The sequence below is a fragment of the Dromiciops gliroides genome, chromosome 5 (genome assembly GCF_019393635.1).
Source record: "Dromiciops gliroides isolate mDroGli1 chromosome 5, mDroGli1.pri, whole genome shotgun sequence".
Taxonomy (NCBI): Eukaryota; Metazoa; Chordata; class Mammalia; order Microbiotheria; family Microbiotheriidae; genus Dromiciops; species Dromiciops gliroides.
In genome coordinates, this window is record NC_057865.1 from 206,422,022 (window position 1) to 206,449,111 (window position 27,090).

At 36.1% G+C, this 27,090-nt stretch overlaps 1 protein-coding gene across 2 annotated transcripts in view; it reads left to right on the forward strand.

The window, feature by feature from the left end:
- The window catches only part of NELL2 (neural EGFL like 2), a 280,513-nt gene that overhangs the window by 63,940 nt on the left and 189,483 nt on the right, over positions 1 to 27,090 (forward strand). For both annotated transcript variants that reach the window (XM_043969238.1, XM_043969237.1), the window contains exons 2-4: positions 2,516 to 3,625; positions 4,110 to 4,238; positions 24,405 to 24,555. In XM_043969238.1, the coding sequence (XP_043825173.1) occupies positions 3,571 to 3,625; positions 4,110 to 4,238; positions 24,405 to 24,555 (335 nt within the window). In that variant the 5' untranslated portion in view covers positions 2,516 to 3,570. The remainder of the gene's footprint in view (positions 1 to 2,515; positions 3,626 to 4,109; positions 4,239 to 24,404; positions 24,556 to 27,090) is intronic.

Genomic DNA, 27,090 nt, shown 5'->3' on the forward strand with positions numbered 1-27,090 from the left:
AGTTAGATTTTTAAAAAAATAGCTAGAATTTATTTGCATATGTAGGAGATGAACTATTTATTCTTGGAATAGGGGATCTTAAATTTGGCTTTATATAAAAAGAAATAATTTATTTCTAAGGAGGAAGGTCTGTTCAAACTAGGAAGTTTGTATTACTGGAAGATAGTAAATACTAATTACCTTATTTTTCTGAATCTTGAAGAGGAATGTTGAAGATTTTTATATTCAAAGACTTTTTTTTTTTTTTTTTTTTTTTTTTTTTTTTTTTTTTTTAGTGAGGCAATTGGGGTTAAGTGACTTGCCCAGGGTTGCACAGCTAGTAAGTGTTAAGTGTTTGAGGTCACATTTGAACTCAGGTACTCCTGACTCCAGGGCCAGTGCTCTATCCGCTGTGTCACCTAGCTGCCCCTTCAAAGACATCTTTGAAACATAGTAACACTGTGGTTTTTACTAATGAAAGATTAAAAGCAACTCATTATTTTAAAGAAGGAAAATTAAAACAATATGTAAATAATTTTTGAAAATTCAGAATTTCAAAGAGACAAAATACTTCTAGGTGTAACCATCAAAACTTTTAAATCTTAGGCACCTGTTTAGTAATATCCTGTAATACTGCAATTATTTGCAAGAAATTAACTATGAGATTATAGAAAGATTTTCATAAGGTTTTTTAAAGCCAATTTTTCATTTGTATAAGTTCAAGGTTCAAAGACCATTTGCATAAGACTCTCTTCATTGATGGAGATTGATTACTCTCAGAAGTAGTTAATATACAAGAAATAAACCCATTTTTGCAAGCCAAAAGTAAACAGAAATCAGAGAAGTTATATAGATGAGAATATAGCAGACAATTCATAGAGGGGGAGAAGGGGAGAGAAAGATGGGGAGAGAGAGGAAGGAAGAGGTGGGGTAAAAGATAAACAGAGAGGGAGAGGGGGAGAAGAGGAGAATGGGAGAGGGGAAGAGGGGGAATGGGGGAGAGGGGGAGAAAGAGCACCAAATCTCACTCAGAGGAAATATGTACATTGCTTTTTTTTTTTTTTTGAGATTTGCAAAGCATTTTACAAATATTATCTCATGTCTTTCTTTACAATAATGCTGGAAGGTAGGCTATAGTATAATAAAGATAGGGAAATGTCTGAGATGCTAGTTCCTCTACCTATCAGCTTCTGTCTGGAATATTTATCTTTTCAGGGACCATTCCCAGAAAATAATCTGGAAGCACTGCCAAGTCCAATATCTCCCTTTTCCTCTCACGTTCTCATCACTCCCTAACAAAAGCACTTTTCATCAATGAAGAGTCTTATGCAAATTGTCAGTGGGCTCCTTATTACATGTATTTTATTCAACTACTTAGATAATCCAGATAATCTTAAAAACCAGAGGTAATTGGGGTAGTTAGGTGGCACAGTGAATAGAGCACTGGCCCTGGATTCAGGAGGACCTGAGTTCAAATCCGACCTCAGACACTTAACACTTACTAGCTGTGTGACCCTGGGCAAGTCATTTAACCCCAACTGCCCTGCAAAAAAAAAAAAGCAGAGGTAATTTAACACCTTGAATAATCTATTAATTTACCAAGTGGATACCTGTGAAGCAGGTATGTGAATTTTATTTTGTCAGGAAAAATGATACTTGAGAAAATGAAAGAATTCCATTAATTCTAGGTATCAGAGATTTTCTTGATAAATTATAAAAGAATAAATAAAATTGAACTTTAAAAACTTGGTTCAGACTTTGACATTTAAATAAGCAATTTGAAACATTTCCCACATCCTAATTATCTCCCCCAAGAGCCAATAAAAAATAAAGTAGAAATGTGTTTTTTGTTTTTATAGTAGCATGTGCACTGTGATACTTATTGCTATGAAGACAACTCTGACACCTTTTCTAACATTTAGCAAGACAGTAGGCATTTTGGTCTCTATAGTTATGGGGGGGGTGAGATGTAGATTTAAGAAGCCATCTGTGCCTTGTTTATAAAGATAGACAGCAATTTACTTACCAATTTAGCAATGCAATACCCTTGGAAGTTTATTCTGATGGAGGATTATGAGTGATCCATTTTTTTGGATTCAGAGAACAATCACCTGGACATTTAAAGGCAACTTTGGAAAATGTTATGTCTTGGATCCTGTGAGACGTCCTATGCAATTCGCATCTATTTCCATTACTTCTGTATTAATAGAATCCAAGGCGGAGGAGAATTATGTAGAGAGACAAGAATCTAGTCTCTAACCAGAGACTGTTCTATTCAGCAGGTGCTCTGGCTCTCTCCTCCAGGCCCACCTGCTCAGAATTCTTTCCCAGCCAGTTTGATATCCCTTTCCTTAATTCATCATTTGGCAGTGGTTCTGGAGCTTCCAGATTCTTCTGCCACCAAGTTCACAACTCTCTGTGCTTTCTTTTTTCCCTGGAATATCTCCAGCTCCCCTATCCAGGCTGTCAATTTTTGCAGCTTCCCTTTGGGTCTCTTTGTCTCCCTACTAATCACTTCTTTCTGTTTTTCCTCAAGGTCGTGTTCTGCTTCCAGATCAGCCTGACCTTCTACAGGCCTGTCTAGTGCCCTCCGGAAGAGTCCTCAATTTCTTGGGAGCCGCCACGGATAAGGGAGAACTGTAGGGCAGCTTTGGGATTTTTCTTTCCTTTCTTACTAGCGAGCAATTTACTTTTCAAATTCCTAAAGGGTCTCTGAATAATTAGGTGGTCCCTTTTACTAGGGTATATGCACCGGGATGGGGTGGGGGGCAGGAAGCTCTTCCGTAAACTTAGCACCTTGGTTTTAGTTCTTTTTAATCTGGAGGAGGAGAGTGGCTTAGTTCCAGGATGGTGGGAGGGAAGAGGAGGAGGTTGCAGTTGCTCCCGAAATCTGTTGCGGTGGGAGGAAAGGGACAAGGAAGCTCTTCTCCGCTTTCTTCCTTCCCTTCCTTTTCCTCCCCGCCTTCTCCCGTCCTCGCCCCTCCCTGAAAGGGCAATCTCTTCTCCGTGCATTTCTGGGCTCTCCTCCCATCGTCTCTGCCTTCATCACAGGTTCTGGCTGCAGCCGAAGAAGGAGTTTTTGTTGCCACCCACACCCGTCAACACCCCCAACCTCCACCTCCACCTCCACCCCTATCACCCATCTTTTCTCCTCTTCCTTTCTCTTTATCATCATCATCATCACCATCATCGTGTTCGTTCTCTCTCTCTCTCTCTCTCTCTCTCTCTCTCTCTCTCTCTCTCTCTCTCTCTCTCTCTCTCTCACCCTAGTAGAGCAAATCCCTGTTTAAATCTGACCCCTCCCTCTTTTTTTTCCCTTTGCCACTCTCTATGGGGGAATGATGTACACATCGGAGAGTCCAATTTGTTCAAAGGTCTGACGGATTTATGCATTTTATTTTTAAGGAACTGCCCTCCTCGATTTAAAAAAATAATAACATTAAGGAACAAAGGGAGAGGCAGACGTTTATTTATTTTTATTCTAAGAAGGTGTTTTTTGTGGGTGGTGGGTTTTTTTAGGGGGGGGGGTTGTTTGGTTTTTGTTTGGTTTGTTTGTTTTTAAGAGGAAGATGAACTGAAAAGACCCGCACCATGGAGTCTCCAGTCTTAGTGACCACGTTCTGTTTAATCTTCTGTCTCCGAGCAGGTCAGTGCTGGCTGGGCTGGGCTGGGCTGGGCTGAGGGGAAAGCAATCTGCATTAGGCTCTGTAGACACTAGGAGCAGAGCCGACGTGAGGCGGTTCTAGAGAGCCAGGAATGGAAATATGAGCCAGTGCTATCCTATCTGTCGCACTGAAAAGGCCGGGAATGGGGAGGGAAAGACTAGCATGCTCCCCCCCTCCCATTTTGAGATCTAAAGGATGTGCTTGCCCCATATTCTTAGCCCTGTGAGCAGAGGGGTACTTTGCAGATAGAAGGATTTTTAAGCATTTCGTGGAAATAGGACTGGGTGTTAAATTATTTTTAAGTCAGGCTGCTCAGCACAGGTGAGATTCGGGGAAGGGATAGTTGCCTGCCTAGCTTTGTTACTTTCCAATAGAATCACTATCCTGTAGTGTCAGAGAATATTGTTTTGATGGTGCTTTTTCATCCTCTCTTATTCTTCGCCAATGTCCAACCCCCGTCCTCAGTTTGGGGAATTGGAGTAGACCCCTCCTTGAAAATCGACTTCTTGACCGATTTAGACCTGGGAGAGTCCACAGCAGGAGTGCTCCAGGTCCCTGGGCTGCATAATGGAAGTAAAGCCTTTCTTTTTCAAGGTATGTAAAACTGTCTAACCCCAATGTGGGACTGGGGTCACTTTAGATAATTCAAGAAGTCCTTAGCCAAACCCTCAACCAAACTTTTGCATTAGGTTGCTATGATGGGAGTATCTCTATGTAGTGGAGGGTCCAGCTTGATTCACACCTCTTTCATTATCTCTCATAGCTTTGCAATGTGTATTCCTGTCAGTTTTAATGGCTAGATCCCCTGATTATTGTGCAGAAATTCAGGTGGCAGAAGGTTTATTTTAGACCCTGTGAAACAACATATCAAAACAAACTCCTATTTACATGAAGTTAGTTCAGTTATGAAATAAGGTATCTTCAGTCTTGATTAAGAAATTACTCTCTGAAAGTTTCATATGATATCTTGCCTCTTTAGAATGGCTAGAAGCTTGACAAAATATATTTATATAACTTTCTGGAAAAATCAAAATCTCCCAGGATGTTACTTTTATTACACATTATTTATGAAACTGCATCCATTCTTTTTGCTGTGTGGAGGCAATTGGGGTTAAATGACTTATCCAGGGTCACACAGCTAATTAAGCCTCTGAGGTTGGACTTGAACTAAGGTTCCTCCTGACTCCAGGGCTGGTGCTCTATCCACCGTTCCACCTAGATACCCTGAAAATGCATTCCTTTAAAAAAACACACACACACAACCAAAATCAAGCCTCTAACTACCACACCCTTGCTCCTGACTTTAATAACAAAGGAATAAGAGCTCTTCATGAATCAATAATGAAATAATGTTTAAATGTGTAGTGTTGGCAGAAATATATTCTAAAGACTGAAACCAGCCTGGATTTAAAAAGCTTTTTGAAGGTGACTTGCACCTGGTTGGAGTTTAGAACTCTTGCAAATACATACACCTTCAATGTTCTGAAATCAAATAATAAAACAAATGCCAGAAAATACTCTCAAAGACCAATTCCTTTTCTCCATTAAAAATTATTTTCGGTATCCATTCTAATGTAATAGTGACAGAGGCACAATTCCAGGGCAGGAACTATATCATACTTCTTTTGCAATTCCTTGGAAATTGGCAATTCTATCCTATGATTCTTTTTATGGCCTACAGCACTGAACACCTGTGATCTTTGCAGATTGATTTGATAGCCTTTCTAGTTCAAAGTACAATGCTTGGGCATACAGTAGACACAATAAATACTATTAACTTTATTTCAATACATGGAATTCTATTTAACTAGATAGATATATAGGTAGCCTTAGGCAGGTAGGTAGTGCACTAGATATAGCTCAGGGCCTGGAGTCAGAAGACATGAGTTTAAATAGAGTCTGACACTTATTAGCTGTGTGGGCTAGTCCCTTAACCTGTTTGCCAGAGTTTCCTCATCTGTAAAATCGGAATAATAATAGCACCTGACTCCCAGAGTTGTTATGCAGATTAAATGGGATAAAAATTCTAAAGCACTAATCAATAAGCATTAATTAAGCAACTACTATAAGTAAGCCACTATGCTAAGTTCTAGGGATACAAAAAGAGGCAAAAGACAGTCCCTGTTCTCAAGGAGCTCACAATCTAATGAGGGAAATAACATGCAAACATATATACAAAGAAAGTTATATACAGGATAAATAGGAAATAGTAACAAAGAGAAGGCAATAGAATTGAGAGCAACTAGATAAGGCTAAAACTTCCAATACTAATTTTTACTACAAATAATTTTTACCATACTATAGAAGGTGGGCTTTTAGTTGGTATTTACAAAGGCCAGGGAAATCAGTAGTCAGTGTTCCAGGCATAGGGGACAGCAGAGAAAATGCATGGAAGAGTCAGGAGAGCAGTATCACTGGATTGAAAAATACAGTCCGGGAGTAATGTGTAAGAAGACTGGAGAGGTAGAAGAAGGCTAGGTTATAAAGGGCTTTGAATTTCAAATAGAGCATTTTGTATTGGATCCTGGAAGCATTAGGAAGCTACTGAAGTTTATTGAGTGGGGGTTGGAGGTGTGTGACATGTACAAACCTGCAGTTTGGGAAAATCACTTTAGTGACTGAATGGGGGATAAATTGGAGAAAGGAGAGACTTGAAGCAGACAGACCTACCAGCAAGCTATTGTAATAATCCAGGCATGAGGTGATAAGGGCCTCCACTCTCAGAAGAGAGAAGAGAACATATTGGAGAGATGTTTCTGAGGTGAAATTGACAGGTCTTGGCAACAGATTGGATATGGGAGGTGAGAGAGAATAAGGAATACAGGATTACTTCTAGGTTTAGAGCCTGAGGAACCATCCTCCTGGATGGTGTTGTCTTCTATGACTTGAGGAGAAAGATAATGAGTTCCATTTTGGACATGTTGAGTTTAAGATGTCTGCTGGACATTGAGTTTGAGATGTCTGAAAGGCAGTTGGAAATGCTAGCTTGGAGATTAGCAGAGACTTCAGGGCAGGATATGTAGATTTGAGAATCATCAGCATAGAGATGGTAATCAAATGATATACAAATGTAAGCTACTATTATTAACTATGAACTTTAGTACTTTGTCAAATATTTATAGAACACTTCATAGGATAATTACATTGTAGAATGTCTATTAATTTTAACTTGATAATATCTTAATGAGAAAATTGACTTTCTAAACTTTGATATTTTGATTATTGGTCCATGAATAGTAATTTTGACTTATCTTTGAAAAAGTAAAAATTGAGGGGGTTTTGCAACCTGATTCTGAGAAGTCACTTCTGATTTATATTGTATTGTAGCAGGAGTTTTTTGTTGTTGTTTGTTTTTGGTTTCTCAAGAATAGAAAAGCTTTCAGCCTTTTGCAGATTTTGTAGATTAAATGTATGACAGATGGATTGTGTAAGTGAACTTTTTGGCATTACACATGAAATAGCATAGCCAGAGTTGTAACAAGTAACAAATGATTTAAGATTCTATACTAAATCTTGGATTCTATATTAAACTTAGCAGATGAATTTTTTTTTGGTATCATTCCAGTCTTCTTAAAGAGGAAAGCATTTAAAGTGCCTTGTCCAACTAATAGTAATGCAGCTATTTTTTATTTCTGTGAAATAATAAAATATTTCATGCTTTCAGAATGAAAATTGAAAATTGAATTTTCAAATGATAATTATTATGCATATGCTGCTTAAGGTAGAGTCACTTCTTTTGTCTACTTCATGTTTGGGGGTTTCTTCAGTGGTTACAGAATCTCTTCAAAAACATTATAATACTTTAAGCAAACATGTGGATCTGTTGTTCCTTATTTAGTTCTAATTATTTTTCCCATTAATTGAAATAAAGAAAATAAATACAGGAATATAATTTTAAGAGACCATAACAGACTATTGCATAATTGCAACTAATTCTAAATTTTAAATTTCACTTAAAGCTACTTAGGTACTGCAACTTAGGTATAGTAGTAGGTACTTATCTAAGTTATATTACCTACAAATCTCTTGGAAGATCTGTATTGGATACAATCATTTTATGAGAGCAGAAATTATTTTTTTTAATTTTTAAAAATTTTATTATTTTCCAGTTACATATTACATATAAGGATAGTTTTCAACATTTGTTTATACTGGATTTTTAGTTCCAAATTTTTTTTTTCCCTACCTCCCTTCCCTCCCTCCTCCCCAAGACAGAAATCAGTCTGATATAGGTTGTATATGTACAGTCACATCAAACATATTTCTACATTAGTCATCTTGTGAAAGAAGAATCAGAGCACAAAGGAAAAACCTCAAACAAGAAGGAAAAAAAAAGTAGAAACAGTATGATTCAATTTGCATTCATAATTCACAGTTCTTTTTTCTGGATGTTGAAAATATTTTCTATCATGAGTTCTTTGAAACTGTTTTGGATTGTTGCACTGCTGAGAAGAGCCAAGTCTATCCCCATTGTTCATCACACAACGTTGCTGTTACTGTGTACGATGTTCTCCTGGTTCAAGAGCAGAAATTATTTAGGCAAAAATAAAATAAAATTTTAAAGTCTAAAGTGTAGATTTCTCTATCAATATGTCTGCATTCAGACTCCATCAGTTCTTTCTCTGAAGGTGGATAGCATTTTTATCATAAGTCATTATAAGTCCTTTGGAACTGTTTTGGATCTTTGTATTGCTAAGAATAGCTAAGTCATTCACAGTTGATCATCTCACAGTATTGCTCTTATTGTGTACAATAATACTCACTTCACTTTGTATAAGTTTAGGTAAGTCTTTCCAGTTTTTTATGAAAGCATCCTGCTAATCATTTTTTATAACACATTAGAATTCCACCACAATCATATACTATGACTCATCCAGCCATTCCCCAATTGTTGGGCATTCCTTCAATTTCCAATTCTTTGCCACTATAAAAGGAGCTGCCATAAATATTTTTGATACATATAGGTCCTTTTCCTTAAAAAACAAAACAAAAAACAAAAAACAACTCTTTGGAATATTGACCTAATAGTGGTATTGCTGAATTAAAGAGTATGCATTATTTTATAGTCCTTTTCTCACACTTTCAAATTGATCTCCAGAATGGTTATATCAGTTCACAACTTCACCAACAATCCATTAGGGTCCTAATGTTCACACATCCTCTCCAACATTTGTCATTTTCCTTCTCTGTCATATTAGTCAATTTGATAGGGGTGAGGTGGTATCTCAGAATTGTTTTTAAATTATTTGTCTAATCAATAGTGATTTAAAGCATTTTTATAGATATAAATAAAAAATTTTAAAAAGCTATAAATAGCTTTGATTTCCAGAATATTTTTTGATGACTGTTGATGCTTTATAATATATTTTGAGAGCTGGAAGTGGTATTCCCTTTTCATCCTTACATTTCCCCTCCTCCCCCCCCCCCTCACACACACACACACACACACACACACACACACCTTTCCCCTTGATATTCTAGATCTTGCCTTTCTCCAAATGAATTTTATTTCATCATGTTCTCTAAAGTGCCCCTTTGATTGTTTGAATGACATAGCATTAAAACTATAAATTAAATTAGGTTGTTTTGTAGTGTTTGTTTTTTTTTAATTATACTGGCACGGCTCACCCATGTGGACTGAATAGTTCTCTATTTAAATTGTTCTTTATTTCTTTGATGAGCACTTTGTAATTGAATATGTGCCAGTACTGTGTGTGCTTTGTTAGACTGATCCCCAGATATTTATATATTTTATAGTTGTATGGAATCTAATTATTGTCCCTTGAAATTTGTTATTAATAATTTTAATTAATTTTGTTTTTTATTAATTGATTTTAATAATTTTGTTTTTATTATATAAAATGCTGTTGCATATTGAGGGTTTATTTTGTAACCTGAAATTTTGCTTAAGCTATTAGTCTTCATTAGTATCTTAATTGATTCCTCAGTATTTTCTAAATAAACCTTTATGTGATAGCAAATAGACACAGTATTATCTATTTTTGTTTATCTTTGTTCTTTTAACTTCTTTTCTAGTCTTATTGCTAGTATTTCCATAACAATGTCAAATAGTAGTTGGGAGAATAGGCATCCTTTTTCTACATCTGTATTTATTTCTAGTTTTTCCTCACTGCATATGATGTTTGCTTTGGGTTTTAGATAGATACTTTTATTATATCAGAAAGTCTATATTTTATATTATTTATATAGTAAGTCTATATTTTATAGAGTTTTTAGCATAAGTGAATACTGCGCTTTTTAAAAGACTTTTAATGTATATATTGAGATAACCATGTGGTTTTGTAAGTTTTTTGTTTTTAACACAATTATTTTAATCATTTCTGGTTTTGAACCATTTATGTGTCTATGGTATAAGTCCACACTGGTCATAATGAATGATTTCTTAGATGAATTTCTGTAGTTTATTTAAAGAGATTTTATTTAGACTTTTCAACTGATATTCCTTAATATCAATAACCCTTATATCAAGATATCCTTAATATCAGTATCAGTTGGCCTGTGGTTCTCCTTCTGTAACTTAGACTTCTCTGGTATGGAACTATGTCTCAGAAAAAGAGTCTAGTAGACTGTTTTCTTTCTGAAGTTTTTAGAATCATTTATGTAACAAGTTTGATAGAATTCTCTGAATCCATCTGAACTATGTGTATTTTTCTTTAGAAACTTCATTATGGTTAGTTCTGTTTTATTTTCTAAAGTTAAATTAAGAGCTCTATTTGATTACCATCTTTAGAATTTTGTAAATAATAATTCTTTCTCACTTTCTCTTTTCTTCTTTCTCTTTCTTTTTTCCTTCCTTCCTTCCTTCCTCCATCTCTCTCTCTCTCTCTCTCTCTCTCTCTCTCTCTCTCTGATTAGCTTAGTTAAAGATATTTTTAGGTATATATATATATATGTGTGTGTGTGTGTGTATAAGGTTCTGTAAACCTTTTTAAAAGCTTTTATTTGTACTTCTTGAACTGATTAATGTTTTACTGTTTTATTATATTATCATAATATTACATATGACAGTTTGTAATTTTGTTCTTTAGTTGTTTCCTGTCATAGCTGACTCTTTGAGACCCCATTTATTTTTGTTTTTTGTCTTTGGCAAAGATACTGGAGTGGTTTGCCATTTCCTTTTCCAGCTTATTTTCAGATGAGGAAACTGAGATAAGAAGGGTTAAGTGAGTTGCCCAGAGTTACACAGCTAGTAAGTGTCTGAGGCCAGATTTGAACTCAAGTGTGTAAAGGATATGTTTATCACTGCTTTTTATAAAACATTATTTACAATATTTTTGTACTCTAAAACATGATTAATTTTTCTAAAATTTCAGTTGGTACTGAGGAATTTGGATTCCAGTCCAATTTAGAACAAATCTTTTAGATGTAATTTCTCCAGAAATTTGTGCAATTATATATTTTTGATTTTGGGTTTTTTTTGTAAAATTCATCCAGAACCGAGAGAACTACATAAAAGTCTCCTGACACTATTTTATTACTGTCTTCTTATATTGTTATTGTTTTCTTTAATGAATTTAGAACCATAAATGACATTTTGAGCATATACATTTAATGTTGATATTAGTTTGTTTTCTATGCTTCCTTTCAGCATGATGTAGTTTCTTTGTTTATGTCTATATCGTGATTTCCCCCCCTCTCTGATGGTATGATTATGATTCCTGTTTTCTTGGATTCTGCTTTTTTGGATTCATCTAATGCATAGTAAATTTTACTCCAGTCCCTAAATTTTATTCTGTTTGTATTTTTTTATATCTTTGCTTAATAGGTGTTTTTCTTGTATTTTATACATTGCATAGTTTTGTTACCTTATTCAATCTCCCTTTTATCATTAGATTATTTAGTCCATTCACATTTATGAGCACTGGGGTTATATATTTGTCCATTTGCTTATAATTTTTTAAAATTAGGGTTTTTTGGTTCCTCTTCCTTTGTAAAAATAGCACATTGTATTTTCAATTATTTTTGCTTAATCTATTTTCATAATAATAGGTATCATTTATAGTGGGATTTGTGATCTGCAAATTATGATCTACTTTACAAATCTACTTTACAAATATTATCTCATTTTACTCTTCAACAAGCCTAGGAGGTAATGTTTTATTTTTTTTAATTTATTTTTTTTTACTTTAGTGAGGCAATTGGGGTTAAGTGACTTGCCCAGGGTCACACAGCTAGTAAGTGTTAAGTGTCTGAGGCTGGATTTGAACTCAGGTCCTCCTGACTCCAGGGCCGGTGCTCTATCCACTGCACCACCTAGCTGCCCCAGAGATAATGTTTTTTATTGTTTAATAATTTTTCAGTTATGTCTGACTCTTCATGGCCCCTTTTGGGGTTTTCATGGCAAAGATACTGGAGTAGTTTGCCATTTTTTTCTCCACCTCATTTTACAGATGAAAAACTGAAGCAGAGTTGGGGCAGCTAGGTGGTGCAGTGGATAGAGCACCGGCCCTGGAGTCAGGAGGACCTGAGTTCAAATCTGGCCTCAGACACTTGACACTTACTAGCTGTGTGACCCTGGGCAAGTCACTTAACCCCAATTGCCTCACTAAAAAATAAACAAACAAACAAAAAAAACCCAAGTTGCCTTCTTTAAAAAAAAAAAAAAACTGAAGCAGATAGGGTTAAATAATTTGCTCAGGGTCACAAAACTAGTAAGTGTCTAACTCCAGATTAACTCCAGATTTTTTTTTTACTTTTTTTTTTAATTAATAAAGTATTTTATTTTTTTCCCATTACATGTAAAGATAGTTCTCATCTTTTGTTTATACAAGCTTTACAATTTCAGATTTTTCTCCCTGCCTCCCTTCCCTTCCCCTCCCCTAGACAGCAGGTAATCTGATATAGGTTATTTATATACACACACACACACACACACACACACACACACATACATATACACATATATATACATATATACACATAATAACATTAATCCTATTTCTGCATTAGTCATGTTATAAGAGAAAAAATCAGAGCACTGATGAAAAACCTCAAAATAGAAAAAAACAACAGCACCAAAAACAAAAGAAATAGTATGGTTCATTCAGCATCTATACTCCGCGGTTCTTTTTTTTTTTCCTGGATTTGGAGATCCTCTTCCATCATGAGTCCCCTGGAACTCTTCTGTACCATTGCATTGGTGAGAAGAATATAGTCCATCACAGTAGATCAACACTCAATGTTGAGTATACTGTGTCCAATGTTCTTCTGGTTCTGCTCATCTCACTCATCATCAGCTCACGCAAGACCCTCCAGGTTTCTCTGAACTCCTCCTGCTCATCATTTCTTACAGCACAATAGTATTCCATTACATTCATATACCACAACTTGTCCAGCCATTCCCCAATTGATGGGCACCCCCTCAACTTCCAATTCCTTGCCACCACAAAGAGAGCAGCTATAAATATTTTTGTACATGTGGGTCCCTTTCCCCCTTCCATGATCTCTTTGGGAAAAAGACCCAAAAGTGGTATTGCTGGGTCAAAGGGTATGCACAGCTTTATCGCCCTTTGGGCATAATTCCAAATTGCTCTCCAGATTGGTTGGATCAGTTCACAGCTCCACCAACAATGGATTAGTGTTTCAATTTTCCCACAGCTTCTCCAACATTTATTATTTTCCTTTTTTGTCATTTTAGCTAATTTGATAGGTGTCAGGTGGTACCTCAGAGTTGTTTTAATTTGCATCTCTCTAATCAATAGTGATTTAGAGCATTTTTTCATATGGCAATAGATAGCTTTGGTTTCTTCATCAGAAAACTGCCTGTTCATATCCTTTGACCATTTCTCAATTGGGGAATGACTTGGGTTCTTATAAATTTGATTTAGTTCCCTATATATTTAGAGATGAGGCCTTTATCAGAAGTACTGGCCTCAAAAATTGTTTCCCAGCTTTCTGCCTCCCTTCTAATTTTGGATGCATTGCTTCTGTTTGCACAAAATTTTTTTAATTTAATGTAATCAAAATCATCCACTTTGCATTTTATAATATACTCTATCTCTTGTTTGGTCAAAAACTGTTTTCCTTTCCAAAGATCTGATAGGTAGACTATTCCTTTCTCTCCTAATTTACGTATGGTATCACCTCTTATGTCTAAATTGTGTATCCATTTTGACCTTATTTTAGTATAAGGTGTAAGATGTTGGTCTATGCCTAATTTCTGCCATACTATCTTCCAGTTTTCCCAGCAGTTTTTGTTAAATACTGAGTTCCTATCCCAGAAGCTGGAGTCTTTGGGTTTATCAAACACTACATTACTAGTGTCATTTACTACTGCATTTCCTGAGCCTAGCCTATTCCATTGATCTACCACTCTATTTTTTAGACAGTACCAGATAGTTTTGATGACTGCCGCTTTATAGTAGAGCTCCAGGTTTGGTACTGCTAACCCACCTTCCTGTGAATTTTTTTTCATTATTTCCCTGGATATTCTTGATTTTTTGTTTTTCCAGATGAATTTTGTTATTATTTTTTCTAGCTCTATAAAATAATTTTTAGGTAGTCTGATTGGTATGGCACTGAATAAGTAAATTAATTTAGGCAGTATTGTCATTTTTACTATATTAGCTCTGCCTATCCATGAAGCAATTGATATCTTTCCAATTATTTAGATCTGATTTGATTTGTGTGAAAAGTGTTTGGTAGTTGTGTTCATAGAGTTCCTGGGTTTGTCTTGGCAAGTAGACTCCCAAGTATTTTATATTATCTACAGTTACTTTAAATGGAATTTCTCTTTCCACCTCTTGCTACTGGACTTTGTTGGTCATGTATAGAAATGCTGATGATTTATGTGGATTTATTTTATATCCTGCTACTTTGCTAAAGTTGTTAATTGTTTCAAGTAATTTTTGAGTTGATTCTCTAGGATTCTCTAAGTATACCATCATATCATCTGCAAAGAGTGATAGTTTTGTTTCCTCCTTGCCTATTCTAATTCCTTTAATTCCTTTCTCTTCTCTAATTGCTAAAGCTAACATTTCCAGGACAATATTAAATAATAGGGGTGATAATGGACATCCCTGTTTCACCCCTGATCTTATTGGGAAGGCCTCTAATTTATCTCCATTGCATATAATACTTGCTGATGGCTTTAGGTAGATACTGTTTATTATTTTAAGGAAAGCTCCCCCTATTCCTAAACTCTCCAGTGTTTTTATTAGGAATGGGTGTTGTATTTTGTCAAAAGCTTTCTCTGCATCTATTGAGATAATCATATGATTTTGGTTGGTTTTCTTATTGATGTGGTTGATTATGTTAATAGTTTTCCTAATGTTGAACCAGCCCTGCATTCCTGGTATAAATCCCACCTGGTCATAGTGTATTATCCTGGTGATCACTTGCTGTAATCTCCTTGCTAATATCTTATCTTCAGATTTTAGCATCAATATTCATTAGGGAGATTGGTCTATAATTTTCTTTCTCTGTTTTTGCTTTGCCTGGTTTTGGTATCACCACCATATTTGTGTCATAAAATGAATATGGTAGAACTCCTTCTTCACCTATTTTTCCAAATAATTTGTATAATATTGGAATTAATTGTTCTTTCAATGTTTTGTAGAATTCACCTGTAAACCCATCTGGCCCTGGGGATTTTTTCTTAGGGAGTTCATTAATGTCTTGTTCAATTTCTTTTTCTAATATGGGTTTATTTAAGGATTTTATTTCTTCTTCATTTAACCTGGGCAGTTTGTATTTTTGTAAATGTTCATCCATTTCATTTAGATTGTCAAATTTATTGGCATACAGTTGGGCAAAATAATTCCTAATTATTGATTTAATTTCCACTTCATTGGTGGTAACATCACCTTTTTCATTTTTGATACTAGTAATTTGGTTTTCTTCTTTCTTTTTTTTAGTCAAATTAACCTGTATTTTATCTATTTTATTGGTTTTTTCATAAAACCAGCTCTTAGTTTTATGGATTAATTCTATAGTTTTTTTTGCTTTCAATCTCATTAATTTCTCCTTTGATTTTTAGGATCTCTAATTTAGTATCTAATTGGGGATTTCTAATTTGTTCTTTTTCTAGCTTTTTAAGTTGCATGCCCAATTCATTAATCTCCTCTTTCTCTTTTTTATTCATGTAAGCATTTAGAGCTATAAATTTTCCCCTAAGCACTGCTTTGGCTGCATCCCATAGATTTTGGGATGTTGTTTCATTATTGTCATTTTCTTGGATATAGTTATTGATTGTTTCTATGATTTCTTGTTTGGCCCATTCATTCTTTAGAATGAAATTATTTAGTTTCCAATTGATTTTCATTCTACTTTTCCCTGGCTCTTTCTTACATGTAATTTTTATTGCAGCATGATCTGAAAAGGATGCATTTACTATTTCTGCCTTTCTACATTTAACTATGATGTTTTTGTGCCCTAATACATGGTCAGTTTTTGAAAATGTGCCATGTACTGCTGAGAAGAAGGTATATTCCTTTCTATCTCCATTCAGTTTTCTCCAGACATCTATCATGTCTAACTTTTCTAGTAATCTATTCACCTCTTTCACTTCTTTCTTATTTATTTTTTGGCTAGATTTATCTAATTCTGAGAGGGGGAGATTCAGATCCCCCACTATTATAGTATTACTGTCTAATTCCTCTTGTAACTCATTTAACTTCTCCTTTAAGAACTTGGATGCTATACCACTTGGCGCATACATATTCAATATTGATATTACTTCATTATCTATAGTACCTTTAAGCAAGATGTAATTTCCTTCCTTATCTCTTTTAATGAGATCTATTTTTGCCTGTGCTTTGTCTGAGATAAGGATTGCTTCCCCTGCTTTTTTTACTTTAGCTGGAGCATAATATATTCTGCTCCAGTCTTTTACCTTTACTCTGTGTGTATCTCTCTGCTTCAAATGTGTTTCTTTTAAAAAGCATATTGTAGGATTCTGGTTTTTAATCCACTCTGCAATTCGCTTCTGTTTTATAGCAGAGTTCATCCCATCCACATTCACAGTTATTATTACTGACTGTCTATTCCCCTCCATTCTATTTACCCCCTTTGTACTTTTCCCCCCTTCTTTCACCCTATTCCTCCTCATCAACATTTTACTTCTTACCCCTGCCTCCCCCAATCTGCCCTCCCTTTTTATCACCCCCCTCTCTTTTCTTTACCCTTTTCTCCCTTGCTTTTGTCCTCCCTTCTATCAGTCCCTCCCTTTCCCTTCCCCTTTTGCTTCCCTAAAGAATGAGTCAAGGGGCAGCTAGGTGGTGCAGTGAATAGAGCACTGGCCCTGGAGTTCAAATCCGGCCTCAGCCACTTAACACTTACTAGCTGTGTGACTCTGGGCAATTCACTTAACCCCAATTGCCTCACTAAAAAAACAAACAAACAAAAGAATGAGTTAAGTTTCTTTATCCCAATGAATGTATATGTTATTCCCTCTTTGAATCAAATCTAATAAGAATAGGGTTGAAACAATGTTCACCCCCCCTTTCTTTCCCTCTATTGTAATAGGGTTTTTTTTCACCTCTTCATATGATATAATTCATCCCATTCCCCTTTCCTCTCCTCCCCATAGATTCCCTTTTTAACCCCTTAATTTTTTTTTATATCATCACCTCAAAGACAATTTATATTTATACCCTCTGTGTAAAATCCTTCTCTCTGCCCAAATACATTTACAATTCTTAAGAGTTATGAGTATTATCTTCCTGTGTATGGATATAAACAGTTTAACCTAATAGGGTAACCTTTTTCCCCCCTCTGTTTACCTTTTTAAACTTCTCTTGAGTCTTGTATGTTGAGATCAAATTTTCTATTCAGTTCTGGTCTTTTCATCAGGAAAGATTGAAAGTCCCCAATGTCATTATATGTCCATCTTTTCCCCTGAAAGTAAATGCACATTTTTGCTGGGTAATAGATTCTTGGCTGCAATCCAAGCTCCTTTGCCTTCTGGAATATCATATTCTAAGCCTTGCAGTCCTTTAATGTTGAAGCTGCCAGGTCCTGAGCAATCCTGACTGTGGCTCCATGATATTTAAATTGCTTCTTTCTGGCTGCTTGGTGTATTTTCTCCTTCACCTGATAATTCTGGAATTTGGCTACAATATTCCTTGGAGTTTTCCTTTTGGGGTCTCTTTCAGGAGGTGATCGGTGGATTCTTTCAATGATAATTTTATCCTCTGATTCTATGATATCAGGGCAGTTCTCCTTAATAATTTCCTGGAATATGGTGTCTAGACTCTTTTTCTGATCATGGTTTTCAGGCAGTCCAATGATTCTCAGATTGTCTCTCCTGGACCTGTTTTCCAGATCAGTTGTGTTTCCAATGAGGTATTTCACATTTTCTTCTATTTTTTCATTCTTTTGATTCTGCTTGACTGATTCCCAGTGTCTTATGGATTCCTTATCTTCCAGCTGTCCAATTTTAATTTTTAAGGCATTGTTTTCTTCAGTGAGATTATGCACCTTTTTTTCTATTTGGCCAAATGAATTTTTTAAGGCATTGTTTTCTTCAATGAGATTATGCACCTTTTTTTCCTTTTGACCAGATGAATTTTTTTAAGGCATTGTTTTCTTCAATGAGATTATGCACCTTTTTTTCCATTTGGCCAACTGAATTTTTTAAGGTATTGTTTTCTTCAGTGAAATTATGCACTTTTTTTTCCATTTGGCCCATCAATCTTTGTGCTTCCTTTTCCAAGCTGCTGATTCTTTTTTCATAGTTTTCTTGTTTTGCTTTCATTTCTCTCCCCATTTTTTCTTCTACCTCTCTCAATTGATTTTTAAAATCTTTTTTGAGCTTTTCCAGGAAGGCTTTTTGTTCCTGAGATCAATTCACCTTCCCTCGGGAGGCTTCACATGTAGGCAATTTGAGGGTATTGTCCTCATCTGAGTTTGCATTGGCTTCTTCCCTATTGATACAGAAGCTCTCAATGGAGAGGGCTCTTTTTTGCTTCTTACTCATTATTGCAGCTTATTTATTTATTTTTTAAGTTGAGTTGAGTTCTGCTCTGGGGGCACCAGGGTTGCTGTTTTGGGTTTCTTGTGCAGGGGTATAGGTGCTGTGTGACCAGCTTTTTACTCTGAGGCCTTTATATTGTGTGCAGTTTGCCCCACTGCACTTCCTGTCTGAGTGCGCTCGGCCAGCCAGGCGCCCGATCCCAGTGCCCGATCCCACCTGCCCTGTTCGTGGCCCTCCCGGCCGGTGCAGATAGGTTTTTCCACTGTCCTTCTTGGCCACCAGATTTTTCAGCCAGGTTCCAGGGGCCTCAGTTGTTCGGCTGTGGCCTGCAGCTCCTGCTGACTTGCCCTGACCCCCTCGGTGCTGGGTTGCTGCCCTGAGCTGGGCCTCCCTTTTGCCCGAGTCAGACCGACCTTTTCCTGAAGTCTTCTAAATGATCTCTGATTGGAAGACTGTGTCTCTCTGTCCCTTTGCAAGTTCTGTAGTTTCAGAATCCGTCCAGAGGCTTGATTTAATGTTTTTTTTGAGGGAACAGAAGGAGAGCTCAGGCAGCTTGCTGCTTCCTCTCCGCCATCTTGGCTCTGCCCCCCATCCTAACTCCAGATTTGACCTCAGATTTTCCTGATTTCAGGCTGGGCACTGGATCCACTATGCCTCCTAGATGCCCTCTAAGTGTTACTACTTCCTCATTTTGTATATAGCAGACACTGAGGCAAAAATAATTTAAGTTATTTGGCCACGATCATATAGCTCACAAGTGTCTGTGGTCACATTTGAACTCAGATCTTCTTGACTTTAAGTCTAGCACTCAATCTTTTGCCAAGGTCATAAACTACATTGTGGGCTATCACCAGCTGTTATGACTTTTGTTTTGCCTTTGGACTTTAATGACTCTGGAAGGGAAAGTGAGACTGATGCCTTTGTGCAACTCTGCTTCACTAAAATCCAATTTACCCATAAATCAAGATATTACCCCATGATGCAATTGGTCCTCCTTGATCTCTGACTAAGCTCTAAACACTCCACTGTTTATGCTTCAGCTGCTTTCAAGGATGTGGGAACAAATTGTTCTCCTCTGTCCATTCCCTGGGGGAAATATTCACATGATTGGAAAAGACACCCTGCCCCCCAACTCCCTGATGGGTTTGAGGCCTGTCATGTATCCCAAACCTGGTTTAGCCTGTCTGCTGGGGTGGTTTACCAGGGTGTGGCCACTGCAAATGCTACAGCTTCTTGGAGCCACTGGTGAGAGTTGGGTGAAAGGTAGACACCAAAGGTGGATGAGCATCCCTGAAAAAGTATTGGCAAGCCCTCACACCAAAGGTGGTAGTCCTCCATGAACACCCCATATACCCTATCAGTGAACTAAAATTAAATTCATCCATTCCTATCCATTTCAAAATGGATAATTCAGATAATCATTATATATACTGCTGTAGGCAAGAATCCCTTAAAAGAAATAGAGTAACCCTCATAGTCAATAAAAGGGTGAGAAAGGCAGTATTAGGGCATAATCTCAAAAATGACAGAATGATATCTGTTTAAATTCAAGGCAAACAGTTCAACCTCACAGCATTACAAGTTTATGCTCTAAGCACTGATGCCAAAGAGGCCAAAGTTGCTCAATTCTATGAAGATGTACATCTTCTAGGAATAATATCAAAAAAGATGTCACTTTGATTGTAGGGGATTGGAATGCTAAAATAGGAAATCAAAAGTTAATCGGCAATAAGAGGCATTTGTCCTGAGTACAAAATGAAGCAGGGAAGAAATAAATAGAGTTTTGTCAAGATAACTCACTGGTCATAGCAAACACTCTTTTTCAACCAGCCAAGATATGACTCCACACATAGACATTACCATATGATCAATAACAAAATCAGATTGATTATATACGTTGCAACCAAAGATGGAGAAGCTCCATATAGTCAGTTAAAACAAGACCTGGAGGTGACTGCGATTCAAACCATGAGCTTCTTATTGCAAAATTTTTATTCAATTGAAGAAAACAGGAAAACCATCAGACCATACAGGCATGACTTAAATGACATCCCTTATGAAGTGAAGTTGATGAGTGGTTTAAGGGATTAGATTTGGTAGAGTGCCTGAAGTAATAGTTTGCTATAGTGCTTGAAGAACTATGGACAGAGGCTCAAAATATTGTTCAGGAGGCAACAACAAATAACATCCCAAAGAAAAAGTAGCGCAAGAAAACAAAATTGTTGTTAGACACTTGTGAGCTATATGATCCTGGCCAAATAACTTAAATTATTTTTGCCTCAGTGTCTGCTATGTACAAAATGAGAAAATAGTAATACTTAGAGGGCATCTAGGAGGCATAGTGGATCCAGTGCCCAGCCTGAAATGAGGTCAAATAGCTAAGAAAAGAAGGAAAGTAAAAGGCAAAGGAGGGGGGCAGCTAGGTGGCACAGTGGATAGAGCACCGGCCCTGGAGTCAGGAGTACCTGGGTTCAAATCCAGCCTCAGACACTTAACACTTACTAGCTGTGTGACCCTGGGCAAGTCACTTAACCCCAATTGCCTCACTAAAAAAAAAAGGCAAAGGAGAAAGGGAAAAATATATCCAACTGAATGTAGAATTCCAGAGAATAACACAGAGAACTAAGCTTTGCTTGAAGGAGCAATACAAAGAAATAGGAGAAAAATTGACAGGGAAAGACAAGAGATCTCTTTAAAATAGAGATATTAAGGTAGTATTTTATGAGTAGATTAAAAGCCAGAATTATGGTTACCAGAGAAATAACAATAATATCATGATACCATTCTGACAGCAGAAAGTGAAGAATTGAATTAAAAAGTTGTTTGATGAGGGTGAAAGAAGAGGGTGCAAAAGCTGACCACAGCAGACATTAAAAAAGGAGATCATGGCATCTAGTTCCATCATTTCCTTGCAAATAAAGGGAGAAGAAATGGAAGCAATGTCAGATTTTATATTTGGGGTTCAAAGATCACTGCAGACAGTAACTATACCCATGAAATTAAAAAGTGCTTGCTCCTTAGAAGGAAAGCTATGGCAAATCTAGACAGCATACTTTGATTTTTAGCAGAAACATCACCTCGCTGACAAACATTTATATAATCAAAGCTATGGCTTTTCCAGTACTAATGTATGCTTGTGAGAGCTGGATTATAAGGAAAGCTCAGTGCTGCAGAATTGACATTTTTGAATTATGGTTCTGGAGAAGACTTTTGAGTCTCCCTTGGACAGCAAGGAGATCAAATCAGTTAATACTCATTCAAAGGACAAACACTGAAGCTGAAGCTTAAATATTTTGGCAACATGATGAGAAGACAGGACCCATTGGAAAAGACCCTGATGTGGGGAATGATTGAAAGCAAAAGGAAAAGAAAATGGAAGAGGATGAGATGGATAGATATTGTCATGGAGACAATGCTACTGGGGCTTGGACAGACTTAGAGAGCTAGTAGAGTATAGAATAGCCTGGCATGCTGTGGTCCATTGGGCCATAAAGAGGCAGACATGACTGAACAAATGAAGAACAACAATGAAAGTGGGAATAACAATAGCACCTACTTTGCAGGACTATTCTGAGCATCTAACAAGCTCCAAAATCTAAAGCACTTAGCATAGTGCCTGGCACAAAGTGGGTACTACATAAATATTGATTCCCTTCCCTTCATCATTCATTAATTGATTAACATATTACTGATTAGTTTTATATAAATGATTATGTGAGTAATAAAGCATTTATTTAAAGTAGATTAAACTATTTAAAAATGCAATTTCTGGGGCAGCTAGGTGGCACAGTGGATAGAGCACTGGCCCTGAAGTCAGGAGTGCCTGAGTTCAAATCCAGCCTCAGACACTTAACACTTACTAGCTGTGTGACTCCAGGCAAGTCACTTAACCCCAATTGCCTCACTTAAAAAAATGCAATTTCTAATTTTACTAAACTAATTTTTAAAAAATCACATGCAGTATTAAATGGGTGATTTGATTTTTCCAAAAGCTTCATGGTGTCCCTCATTGATAAGACATAAATTTTTTCTGTTAATTAAAAAGAAAATAGTTCCAGGTCACATTGATTTAAATTTTTTAAAAGCCCACCTTCAAAGTAAATTAGAAGCACAGACTTATGGCCATAAGTATTATTTAATTAGCCCAGAAGGTCCTCAGATTCAGGATCTGACAAATAATGAATAGTGGCAGTTAAGGATGCACAAAATATGCAATATAAATAGGGCAGAGATCAGTGCAGTAACATGTAATAGAAAGAATGCTGTATGTGTATCATGAGATCTGAGATCTAATTCCAGTTTCCTAACTTGCTATATGATTTTACATAAATCATCCAACTTCTCTTTCATTCTATTTATCCTTTGGTTGAAAATGGACACAGTGATGATGACCACTATTTATTTAATGGTGCTGTAAAAGGACAAAATATGATGAGAATTTAAGGTGGTATTTGCTATTATTATACATTTCTGAATGATTAAAGTGGTAGGCTTTCAATTGTTTGTGAATATATACTTTTTTCTTTTCAAGATTTTGTTTATGTCTTTGATTTATTCTCTTTGCTATTCTTGGGGAGTGAATACTTCTTAACTATGGAAAGAGCTGTCTAGGTGGTTCAGTGGATAGGAAGACTTGAGTTCAAATTTGGCCTCAGACACATACTAGCTCTGTGATCCTAGGCAGTCATTTACCTCTGTTTGCTTTAATTCACTGGGGAAGGAAATGACAAACCATTTTAATATCTTTGCCAAGAAAAGGTGTGCTATGGTCAACAGGGACATGAAGAGTTAAACACAACTTAATGACTGAGCAACAACATAAAAAGGAGAATTTTACAGTGATTAGAAAATTCTCCTTTTCACTTAGGTTTACACCTGGGGAAAAAGGGAGGAGTTGAATATTCCAAGTAACTGCCTCCAAGTATATGTCAGCTTTCCGTATTCTCAAATATGCCCATGTGGAGATTTTTCTTCATGGGTAGATGATAGCCAAGACTATTCCTCCCTCCTCAGTATCTCCTGGCCTCTTAATATAGCTTCATTACCATACCTGGGTATTTCATCATGGATCTCAATGTTCTAAGGCTGTGTGAATATTGGATGAGATTTTGTGTCTCTTTTTAAAAACTTTCTTGGCCAAGAGATTATGCTTCTAGGTATGATCGCCCTGGATTCAGGAGGACCTGAGTTCAAATCTGGCCTCAGACACTTGACACTAGCTCTGTGACTCTGGGCAAGTCACTTAACCCCCATTGCCCCGCAAAAACAAACAAACAAACAAAAGATAGGAGAAGGAAATATATATTGGAATGTGTTTTATTCAACAAATATAGAGATAATTTTATCTTCATATTTCATCAGCATTACGCATATACTTTTAAAAAAATCAGAAACACCAAAGTGTGAGAGTGACTAATTCAGTCATCTTGAATTTTTTTTTTAAAGCAAGCCTTCTGGCTAAAGGAATCAAAGTACAAAATAGAACTATTTTAAATCCAGTTTTCTGAATTAAGAACAGAAAGGTAACATCAAGCTTATGATAAATGAGGACTGCTGAATCCTTTACATGAGTTAAAATATTTTATCTTTGAGCTGTTCAAGTAGATTTTGTTGCTCTTGAAAATAAGATATGGTGTGATATATCAGTTTTTAATTGGAGGTTTTTATGTTCATTGTTCTTTGAACCCTGCTGTCTCATTAAAATACATGTTTATACAGTCACTATTGTGTATAAATCATTATTTAGCAAATTAAAAAAACTTATTGGGTTCTAATATAAAGACAGATTCTAGCAAATATTTAGTATTTTTTTGTTTTATTTTTAGATACTTCAAGGAGTGTAAAAGCATCCATTGCTACTGCTGAACAATTTTTTCAGAAGTTACAAAATAAGCATGAGTTCACAGTTCTGGTGACCTTAAAACAAATTCAATTAAATTCAGGTGTTATACTATCTATTCATCACTTAGATAAAAGGTAAGTGAGGCTGCCTCTTTTTATTCCATTTTTCACTATAAGTTGTTATGTAATTAAACAGAGTAAATAGAAAGAAACTAAAGCAAGATATAATATATTGAACATTGATTTGAAGTTACTAGAATGAATGGCAACCCACATACTACATATTTACTAACATACAAATAGCAACAACTTTGCTGAAAGTGGAAAAGCTGTCATTTTTCTGTACTTCAAGTTTTTTTCATGGGTATATCAAATTCATTTTAATATTACATTAATATAATTAATATTATATGATATAATAATGCAAAGTACCACTTGATAAGTTACTTTATTTCTTCTTTTCTTTTCTTTTTTGTGGGGCAATGAGGGTTAAGTGACTTGCCCAGGGTCACACAGTTAGTAAGTGTCAAGTGACTGAGGCCGGATTTGAACTCAGGTCCTCCTGAATGCAGGGCCAGTGCTTTATCCACTGCGCCACCTAGCTGCCTCAACAAGTTAACTTTAAATAAGGAGAAAAATAGAGCATGAACAAAAGTAACATTAATATATAAATAAAATTATACACAATGTAATAATAATAATTGCAAAATAGAACAATAATTAATACACATATCCCTACATTTTCACATCAAAATGTAGAAAACACTACTGGATACAATTTACTAACAGTAACATCTGGCTGCATCAGTAACTACTTCTATTGTTTCAAATTGTTGTAATTTCATTAAACTACTCAGAGTTTTAATAAGTTGGCTTTTTTGCAACATACTGACCTTTTTGTATGTAGATACACTTCAACTTATTGATAGTATATGTTACCTACCGTTATCTCTCTTTTTTTGAAAGATTTATTTATTTATTTAGAAGTTTCCCCACTTTACATGTAAAAACAAATTTTAACATCGATTTTTCTTTCTTCTTTTTTTTGTGAGGCAATTGGGGTTAAGTGACTTGCCCAGGGTCACACAGCTAGTAAGTGTTAAGTGTCTGAGGCCAGATTTGAACTCAGGTCCTCCTGACTCCAGGGCCGGTGCTCTATCCACTGCGCCACCTAGCTGCCCCTGGATCATTGCATTGTTGAAAATAACTAAGTCATTCACAGCAGATCATCTTACAATATTGCTGTTATTTTGTATACAGTAATTTCACTTTGCATCAGCTCATGTAAGTTTTTCCAGATTTTTCTGATAGCATCCTGCTCTTTTTAAAAAATTTATAGTAAATTACATTTAGATAGTACTTTAAAGGGAGATTTCCTTGCAAAACACCCATGAAGTTGATTATTGCAACAACAATAATAGCTAACATTTATATAGTACCTTATACCTGACAAAGAATTTTCTTCACAATAGCCCAGCAAAGTAAGTACCATCATTGTCATCATTTTCATCTTACATTGCTCCTGCCTCTGCTTCAAATTTCTTCATAGAACTGTATTACCCTCCATCTTATTCCCTCCCCTTGATATTTAATCTATTTTCTATCTTCTTTCACCCTATCCCTCCTCAAAAGTGTTTTGCTTGTTACTGACCCCTCCCCAATCTGCCCTTCCTTCCTTTGCCTCTCCCCCCCGCCATCTCCTTCCCCTCCCACTTTCCCTCAGGGTACAATATATTACTATACCCACTTCAGTGTATATATTATTCCCTCCTTGAGCCAATTCTGATGAGTGTAAGGCTCATTCACTTCCCCTCTCCCCCCCACCCCCATTCCCATCCACTCCATTAGCTTTTTCTTGCTTGTTTTATATGAGATACTTTACTCCACTACATCTCTTTCCCTTTCTCTCAGTGTGATTCTCTCACCCCTTAATTTTAAAGATGTCATCATGGGGCAGCTAGGTGACACAGTGGACAAAGAACCCATCCTGGATACAGGAGGACCTGAGCCCAAATATGGCCTCAGACACAAGTCACTCACCAGCTGCTCAACCCTAGACATGCCACCCCACCCTGACTGCTCCACAAAAAACAAAAGAAAGATAAAAAATGCTTTACATATATCATCCCTTAATAATCAATTCTTACCTATGCCCTCTGTTTAAATTTATTCCTTTCAACTGCCCTAATACTAAGAAAGTTCTTATGAGTTAGAGGTATCATCTTCACATGTAGGAATGTAAACAGTTTAACCTTTTAACCTCCCTCATGATTTATCTTTCCTGTTTATATTTTTATGCTTCTCTAGGATTTTGTATTTGAAAGTCAAAATTTCCATTCAGGTCTTTTCTTCATGAATGCCTGAAAGTCCTCTTTTTCATTGACGTTCCATTTTTCTCCCTAAAAGATTATACTCCGTTTTGCTGGGTAGGTGATTTTTGGTTGTAATCCCAATTCCATGCCTTCTGATCTTTTAATGTAGAAGCTGCCAGATCTTGTGTTATCCTGACTATCACTCCACAATACTTGAATTGTTTCTTTCTGGATGCTTGCAATATTTTCTCCTTGACCAGGGAACTATGGAATTTGGCTATAATATTCCTGGATTTGGGGATCTCTTTCCGGACATGATAGGTAGATTATTTCAATTTTTATTTTACCTTCTGCTTCT